This window comes from Bradysia coprophila, chromosome IV, assembly GCF_014529535.1.
Source record: "Bradysia coprophila strain Holo2 chromosome IV, BU_Bcop_v1, whole genome shotgun sequence".
Taxonomy (NCBI): Eukaryota; Metazoa; Arthropoda; class Insecta; order Diptera; family Sciaridae; genus Bradysia; species Bradysia coprophila.
This window is the reverse complement of record NC_050738.1, coordinates 12,829,093-12,838,805: the sequence shown is the minus strand read 5'-3', so window position 1 is coordinate 12,838,805 and position 9,713 is coordinate 12,829,093. Positions and strand designations below refer to the sequence as shown.

At 32.1% G+C, this 9,713-nt stretch overlaps 1 protein-coding gene across 1 annotated transcript; it reads right to left on the bottom strand.

The window, feature by feature from the left end:
• Positions 1-280: 280 nt before the first annotated feature.
• LOC119066347 (protein atonal homolog 8) lies at positions 281-9,465 on the bottom strand. Its single transcript, XM_037168763.1, has 2 exons — positions 8,652-9,465; positions 281-1,857 (listed from the first exon to the last, which is right to left on the bottom strand). The coding sequence occupies exons 1-2, from the start codon at positions 8,716-8,718 to the stop codon at positions 941-943; spliced, it is 984 nt and encodes a 327-aa protein (XP_037024658.1). The 5' UTR covers positions 8,719-9,465; the 3' UTR covers positions 281-940.
• Between the last annotated feature and the right edge of the window lie 248 nt (positions 9,466-9,713).

The following is a 9,713-nucleotide window of genomic DNA, read 5'->3' as shown; positions in this document are numbered from 1 at the left end:
GAGAAGATTTAAAAATTCTTACTCAAACTAATGTGAAAGAATGCACGATTTTGTGATAGAATTTCGTACGTTCTCTCTCTTTCTCTCTCTCTCTCTCCACGTCGATCAAATAAATTATAATCGTAATAACAAACTCAGGGAAACTAGGGGGTTACGATCGTAGTCTTACTTACATCCAGAGAAGAGTCTTGAGTCCTGACTGCCGTAATTTACCTTTATGTATGTAAGCAATGCAAAAAATCAATTTTCACTTGATAAATAAAACGATAAATCAATTTTGTGTTCAAAACATAATTTTTCTTTATTTTTGATCATTTTATTGTCTTTGCAAAGAAAATTAGGTTCAATCTTTTCTTTCAAATTGACTTTATCACAAGCCAATCGGAACTTTATTTTTAACAATTACTTAACCGCACAACTATATAGATCTTACAGTCGAACCATTAAAACAAAATCTTAAAAGTAGAAATAAAAATGTAAATTTTTTTCGTATAACAGAAACAGAATCTTTTAATAATTTATTTTTTTATGTACAATTAATATGGCGCGTATATATGGTAGATATATACTTGATGTTATTATGAGGATCAAATCTATTTTTATAGTAGCAATCGTAGGAAAGAATAACAACAGCACAATATCTTTACAAAGGGGTGGCAAGCGTAAGGCAATCATTTTTATATAATTACAACATTGCTTTTTGTACTATTTTTATATACGACAAGACACCTTCAAAACGTTCTCAGTACATTGAAATCATGATGAAATCTCAAACACAATTCACGAAAAAAAAAAAAAAAATTAGAATCGAGAAAACAAACTTAAATAAATTTTATGGCCGGATCAAATATATTGAGATAAAAACATAATTATCAATGGTCTATTAGCACCGTCTTTTGACTATCAATACACGCCACAGAGGCCCGAAGGTGTGGTTCATTTACTCGTCCTTTTTCTTTCGAATTTTCCCTTCCGTTTGTATCGTTTTTGTAACCTCTTCCACACACTCATTAATTGATGGCTCACTTTGATCGGGACTGTAGTCATCACCGACTATCCTGCTCAATGTCAAAATGTACGAACAGGCCACTCTGAGGACAGACAATTTGGATAGCTTTTGGGTGTTTGAATACGACGGTATCGATTTTCGCAGAGTATCGAATGCCGCTGAAATGGTGTGAACTCGTGTCCGTTCGCGGGCATTTGCTTCGATGCGTCGTTCACGAGTCATATTTTTGTAGTTTCGCTGCTGAGAGGGTCGCATACTTTGCGATGATGTTGACGCATCTTGGCTGGTCTCTGAATGCGTTTGTAGGTTCTTAATGTTAAATGTTGAATAGACTAGATTTGCTGCAGAATTTTCTTCGAGTTTCTCTTCCAGACTTGGCTTTTTGGGTTTCGATAGCAGGGCTAATGGCTGTTCTTGGTCGTCATGAATTTGGCTAACAGACGTATTTGGCACACGATGAAGTGTTGTCACACCCGGATGGCGAGCATATATTTTGGCCGGATCGATGATATTTATTCGACTTGGATCCACTTCGGATATAGTGGTGTCCCACGGTCGAAAATGACTTTTGTCCAATGGATCGGTACATTCTGCTTTGATCATTCGCATTGTATCTTCGAATTTAATTCGCTTTTTCAAAGGGAATCCACTTTCAGGTACAATTTTGGACGGTTCTAAACATTTTCGTTTATTTTTTGGTATGACAATTGGCGTTAGTTTAACTTCCACCGAATCTTCGGATGTGTCTGTCGGACTTCGTAAACTGTCTCGTTGAAATTCGTCTCCATTCTCAGAACTGTCCGAACAGAAACCAGTGCGACGATCCAAATTGGCCATCAGTTTCGAGCCTGTAATTGACAAAGGAAAGCATATTTGATTAAATCGTTCGATTTTCGTTTAACAATCAGTTTTTTGTGGTTCTTTTAAGATTAACCAGAACATAAAAATCAGATATCCACCACCTATTAAAGCGTATTGTTGATGGTCTCTCTTTTGATTTTTTTTTTGTTATTTTACTCTCCGTCTTAAAGCTATAATTCTTTATTTTTCTGAAAATATGTGTGCAGTCTTCACTCGGAATCGCATACACAATAATCGATTCAAAATGTGCACGTAAAATAAGATCAAAAGCAATCCGAATCGAAAACTTTCAGATGTTTATCTTTCAAATTCAAACTACACTATCATCTCTCACGTTTTTCGTTGAATTGCAACAGAGAAGTTATACGCCGGGCCGGATTAACTTTTGCATCGGTTGGTATATTATATGGACAAGTCTTCTTGTTTAGCTGAGCTGGTTATATGGAATACATTTACTCAAAGGCATTTTTATGTAGATAACTCTTTCTCGTTTTTGTTTACGGAATACAATGGTTTTACAAAATCAATGGCATGGATATTCATATGGAGTCTGAACAACGGATCCGATTAAAGATCCGATTTAATCTCGGTGATGGTGGTGGTTATTAATACACTGAATGACCAATATTAAACCACCACCACCGACTCTTTCCTTCTGCTAAATTAATTTTCTTTGTTTTTGTCTCCCAAATAGGTAAATGACTTTAATAGGCTGCAGACAATAGATTTTATTTGATTTCGGTTTTATTGGGATGATTGAGGTAGTTTCACCAAAAATGTTCTTGTCTGGACAAGTGATGTGTTATTGTTCACCTAGCCGTGGATTATATAATTATATAAATAAATGAACGCTATTATTGGTATACTCAAGGAAATGACGAAATAACATTCATATCAATGAGACCAAATATGGAAGTGCGACTTCTTTTGTGAAGTTTACCGATCCGAGGCGAAGACGAGTAAACATATAAGAAGCTATTTTGCATTTCCATCCCTGGTCACCTCATATTTTTGAATAAAATAAGTTTAGGAAGGAGCAGAGGAGTGACTTTTAAAAAAAATTGGAAGAAAATTTTGGATATGAGCCGAAGGCTATGCAAGAAGCAATTTTCATGATATGTAGAGACATGGAGGATATTTTATTAGAAAACGGAGTGCAACGTTTTTTTTTTGTTGAGAAGTAAATTAAACTTTGTGTTGTGAGTGACAGTGATGATATGATTTCGTGACAATCTCGGCATTCGACAGAAAATCAAGCAATTAATGCCATTTACATAATTGATTATTGAAAATATTGACAAAATAAAATATTTTCAGTTTTTAATTTGCTGACATACAATGCTTTAATGCAAGGAATATAGAATACAATTAAATTACATAAAAATATAAATAAACAACATGACAACGAACCTACTTTACTTAACGAAAAAATAACAATAACTCGAAACGACAAGATTCAGTAATGCAAACATTATATGTGTATATATGGATACGGATATCTCAACACCTTAACCAGCCTATAAGACATATTATAAACAGATCTATAAGACATAAAAAAGCGACAAACTTACAATAAAGAAATATGGGTACATAGACGGCATAAAAAAACCCCGAAAGAAATAAGACAATAACAAAGGACACATATTATTATATTCAAAAGGCCAGATATAAATATATATTTACATATATAAGCAGCACTTGCATCAACAACCTAATACCAAATACAGAACGCAGTTGCGCTTGCAGTTGTTGTTGTTTTTATAAAGTGTAGTTCCAATCAATTTGATACACACAGCGTCTTAAATATATGCGTTTTGCCATATAACACTTTGTATTTATATTTATATAATATAGGTTCACACACAGAACATATTTATAATGCCGAAGAAGTGTTGGCCTGCATATTGGAAAATATGTTCAAATGGCGCCAGATTGTGTCTCGACAATTTTCATTGTACATTATATATGAGTGTGTTTTAGGAGAGCAGAAGATATGTATATCCTATATTTCGTGTAGATATATGTTTTGATCATAATATAATGTTCAAATGCGATACAAATACAAAGTATTTAACATTACGAATTATATGTAAAATGCCATTTCACCGAAGCTGTTCATTCCTGTTGGTCTCTGAGGTTTTATTTTTCTTTCCCTTTAGTTTTAACTTCGTAACCACCTCTCGGGTGTATAGGAAAATAAAGAATTATTTGATTAGAGCACATGTAAAATAGATTCCTTTTTGTAATGTAATTCTTTTCAACTGTCAGTTTTAATTTTAATTAATCAATTTGTTTTGAGACATGCACGTACATTATTACAATGTTATATTATATGAGTAACGTACGCATATACGATATATAATAACAACTAATAATGCGGTTGGTGTGGTTCTCATTTTTTTCACTTCTATAATATACAAGCCATTTTCTGTGTTTGATTGATTCAGCATTAATTTAATCTGTGCGGTATGGCTTGTTGTTTTCAATCGAATACCGGTCCGGTTGTATGGAGAATTAAATTTACAAAAAAAAAGAACAACAACGACAAGTCTAACAAACCACATCTATTCAAACACTGACAACCATATTATTATTAATAAAAAAATATATTTAATAATGGAAAAAAAATCAGCGAATAAACTCTATATGAGTCGAAGTTATTTTTATGGTTTTGTCCATATTTAAGCTGGTTGTGGTTGCGGTGTCATTAAAATGGCACATCTGGTTAAAGATTGGCGTTCGTTGAATATTATTCACATTAATTTGCCGATATAGCGAATAATGAATAACATTTTTTAGGAAGTTTTTTTTGCTCGCTGTATTTTCAGTTCGGTTTTTTTTTCGTTCATTATTAGTTATGTATTTATGCATATTTTTTCGCGAAATTTTTGACTAATAATATGCAAATACGAATTAATGGCTGGCAGGCATGATATGAAAGTCTTTTGTGGACCGAATATATGAATGGTGCACAAAGAATTTTTGGCTTTTTTTTCTTTCATTTTATCCATTTTTTTATTTTTTAAAAAGGAGACACCGAAAATTGCATTAAACCGCTTATTTTTCGGAGTGAGAATAATAATCAAAATAAAAAAAAAAAATATCGCGAGGCGGCATTCTTCTGAATATACATATCGGATACATGAATTTAAAATTTGTGTTTTTATTTCGGTGAAAAATCATTAATCGAAACGTAGTTAATAGGTAAAAATCCAATGTCCGTTACGAATTGCATTGAATGTTCATTTATAAGGTCATATTTTCATTAATGACTTACTTAATTGTCTTTCCGAACAGGTTTTCGTGTTTCAACTACGAAATTGAGTCAACAACACTTCGACCGATTCGGAAAGTGGTTCAGGATGCGTGTGTGAATACAATTTATTTTTTTTCTTGTTTCATTTCGTTATAGTTTATAGTGTCGATATGGTATCGACATCGTACACATTGTATTAGATATTTGATTTAAAATTTATAAATTTGACTTTCTTTTTCACTTAATTTACGTACGGAATGTTAACCTTATTGCTAATGGAACAGGTGCAAATATAGGCGTAACGATGATAAATTTAGTTTAGGTAGAAATTATGTAAAAACTTTATTTGGCTTTCTCAATTACATTTATCAATCACGGTATTTTGGAAGTTTTCTTTTGTGTTTAGTGATTTTCCGACATTTTCTTAAATTTTCTCATATTTTCCTAGGTTGCACTTTGCAGCCTTTTTTTCGCTTTTAATAAAGAAAATTTTTCCTAGATTTTAACAACAAATATTTTTGTGAAAATTAGGAAAAATATAGTAAAATTCGGGAAAATTTGATAAAATTGAGGAAATTATGGGAAAATGTTTTCTCAAAAATATCCTTGGGCTCAAACATATCCTTAAACATTTTACAAGAGCAGTGGCGAATGTGATGTGATATAGCAAAATTTATGTTAAAACTAGTGAAGTAGAAGATTTTATAACAATCTGGTTAAATCTTTAGATTAAAAGAAGTAATAGACTCGAGAAATATGCTGGAAATATGTTTGCCGCCTGTGAAAGACAAACAAAAATCTGTTAAAAAAGGGTCTAAACTTGAATTTAAATCTGAAATCAAGTTTTTTTTTCTCATACTTTTCGCAAAATCTTTTTCGCATTCTTCACTACCTCGATTTTTTCCGAAAAAAAAAGATAAAATCTTTAAGTCGTAAATTATTTTTGGCGCCTTAATTATTAATTTCTCTGAGAATGCCAGAAACAAAAAAATTCTTTTGGATTCCTATTGTTTAATGAACAATAAATCATCAACCGAACACATGTTATCACCTCTAACCAATCACTATTCCAAAACATACGGCAAAAAATATTGTACACAACTCCAAGCTCCTTGTCAATTAGTTAGAGGAATATTAATAAACATACGAAAAATCCAACGCCAGCCAATAAATAAAATTGTCGTGAATTCAACCAACTAAACCCTACGACAAAAAAAAACTTGCAAAAAATAATAAGAAAAGAAATAAAATATTCACGCGACACATAGTTGCGAAAAACAATCTTTCTCCAGATATCTGTGTGTAGCCTGTGTGTTGTACCATCAGGATGGATTATAATAAGAAAGACAAAAAAAATTTCCGTATTTTTATATTAAATTAAAATAAAAGCAATGCTCAACTGTGTAACCAGCGGCCCCATCTCAGGCTGGAAAAGATGTGTGTGGGTATGGCGCCATTTGTTCGGATTATATATCGTATATTGGTGGCTTTACACACCGAGAGCCCAGACATTTTTAACTCTTGTCATGATCGAAATTGTGTGTATAAATGGAATTGAATCGTACATATGGTCATATAGTGGATGAGGAAAAGACTGCGCATTTATGCGATGGAATTTATTCTAAGTCCAACGAGTCATATGACTACCAGTATTTCTATATGTGGCATAAAATATGTATTGTATATACAGATGTATACCGCCACTGTGGTATGTGATTAGTGAGTTAAAATTTTTGTATACAATATGCATGCATGTGTGATATTGTGACTCACGTTGACGTTAGTATTTACCATTTTTACCATTTTTTTTCTCTCTCTCCATATAAAGTACGTATCTATATGGAGCCGGTGTTAGGCAGAATGTTGTTCAGTAGTTACGGAATTTAAGAAACAGTTTTGTATTTATTGAAAAGATAAATACACGGCAAAGATATTCGAAGATATATTTTCAATTTAACGTATTGATTCTTTGAGAGGACATTGGTACAGTAGTTATTTATCTGTGGCTCCAATCGAGTTTTGGTATTCTAGCATTGTACATACTTTGCCCATTGTTTGTATATGTCTAAGCTATTAGATTAAGATGAATCTACAGTGCTTCTCCTGGTTCTTTAATTTATACATGGCCGTCTGATGAGTAATACTACGCAAACTTTGACTTTAATTAATTAAAAGTTAATTTTCGGAAGATGTTTGAATCGACTTTTTGATTTGTCAGTTAAAATAATGGCTGAATACTGCTAGACGGTAGTCAAAATGTTTTTTTTTTGCAATAACTCGAGTAAAAAGTAAAACTCAATAATACAATAGAAAATATTGTTGGTATAGTCTGACTGGTGCAATGTCAGCACCGGCAATTGTACAGTCTAATTAGATAGCCTAAGCCTTTCGGTACAAAAATGGAACATGTTTCGAGCTATACAAAAAAAAAGCAGAATTTTCGTTAACACATGAGCCATTTCTTGTAAAAATAAAGAGATATCAATACAGAGTGAAATTCTAACCGAAGGACAAACCCATAATCCATAATCACTATGGACTGTATAGTGTTAACCTGTCACATGCGGCTATTCCTCTGTTATCGATAACGACGACAAAAATAATGACAATCTTAGGGTAATATGATCCTTTTATAGCAAAATGAATGTTAAAAAAAATTGAAGTACAAGATTAAAAATACTTTGACCGATGGAAGTAATAAGCCCGATAATAATTCTGGTCATAGCAAACAAGGACCATACGAATGATTGTGTGATGTTTTGTTAATATACGTACACCAAATGTAATACTGCGGGACAATGAGAATCTGTAGAAAACATGTTGGCATATTTCCCTCAACCAGACCCAATTACATTATTTTGATTGCCAGTATACGGCCAAGTCTCATTTCAAATAAAACAAAAAACCGAAATTCTAAATTATTTTATTGCCTCGAAGCCTTTAAAGCCAACACATCCGTTAAATAGATATTTTTTTAGTTGCATGAATAATTTTTCCATTCGTTTAATATTTTATCTTAAAAACAATTGCATATTCAGTGGATTACGAGTTGCTCTAAAATTAAACTTTTTTTTTCTCGTAAGAAATGTTGTTCAGCTATTCCGTTCGGAATTTTCGTGCGATTAAAATACACATCTGTTCAATAAATTTAGGTCATTAATTGCTTGACTAACAGTTATGCAAAAGTCGAAAAATTGATAACAGTGAGAATTTTTTTTATTTTACAAATGCAAACGGAAAAAAATGCAAAATATGCGAAAGCTAAATATGAAATCATTTTTATTGTAAATGATAAAACGTAAACACAGCGTACGCGATACTATATGTATATATACAAACTGATAAGATTTTTTTTTAATGAATTCTCATATTGGTATGCAAGCACTCAACCTGTACTCAAATTACATCAATCACTTCCGCTTTTAAACGGTATAGTACTAATGCACAGAGAGCTTAGTGTCAAAAATGTGTGTTGTTATACCTAAGCTTACGACTTAGTGTTAACTTGGTGTGTAAAAAGTTTACCTTTTAAAATAATTGATGAGAGGTCGCTTGCACTCATTAAGTGCTGATAATTTCTCGATGTTGCCATATTTGCCAGTAAATGTATAAATATTTTACACTTTTGAAATTGTGTCACCTGTTTGTTTGGTATAATTTGTCAATTTCGTCTTTCAATTTTATGATTAATCCAATTGAAATTAAAGCACAAAAAATGTTATTCCGGTAATGTGTTCCTGTTCCAGTGAGATGCGTTTTTTTTTGGCACAGTTTTCCAAAAATTTGTTTTTAGTCGTTTAACAATCTTCTGTTTTGAGAACAATAAAAGCAAATTTTAATCTAACAGAATCCACAAATTGAACTTTTTTTTTTAACTCGAAATTTTCCAAGCATCAATTTATTCACACATGGTGTATGGGTTTAAAGTTTATAATTCAAAAATAAAAATTCTTATGAACAATTTTTTTTTCTTTAACTCCGAAGACACTTGACTTCTAAGATCATCAAAAATCTATTTAAATAAATTCAAAACAGACGTGGTTGTCGTGTCGGTATATTATAATATATAAAAATATCGTTCTTCAATCAATTTAATCAGTTTTCATAGTTCCACTACACTGTACATCGTTATATTGTACACACACACGTCTTGCGTTATCCACAGTTTTGTTGTGACTGAACTTTTGAATTGCACAAATTTTTCAAAAACTCAAAAATGATTCACAACAAAATATTTTTCTCAATTCGGGAGACTTCTAGCTCACCGAAAACACATTTCTCGCGATTGTTGTTCTCGTCTCATTCTTGCTCGCGACTCCGTAAAAATAAAACGAAAGAAAAAACACTTTTGGGAATAGCTTTTACATGCTGTTGAAACAGTAACAAAAGACCGTACTGTGTGTACTTGAGAGGAATAACTGTTGGAATGGGATGAAGAGATTAGCGCTTTTATAACACTTGTCCATTCGGCTGTTAGGCGCTACGAGTGGAATATGTGTAATAAAATTGTGTGTTTTTTTATAGATACTATTCGGGTATACGACAGAGTTTATTGTGTGATCAACAGCAATTTTATGCTGTTGTGTA

Coding starts and splice junctions, on each gene's coding strand:
- LOC119066347 (XM_037168763.1), bottom strand. CDS start 8,718: ATGGCAACATCGAGAAATTATCAGCACTTAATGAGTGCAAGCGACCTC. Junction 1,858..8,651: donor CTCATCAATTATTTTAAAAG/GTAAACTTTTTA, acceptor TGTCAATTACAG/GCTCGAAACTGATGGCCAAT.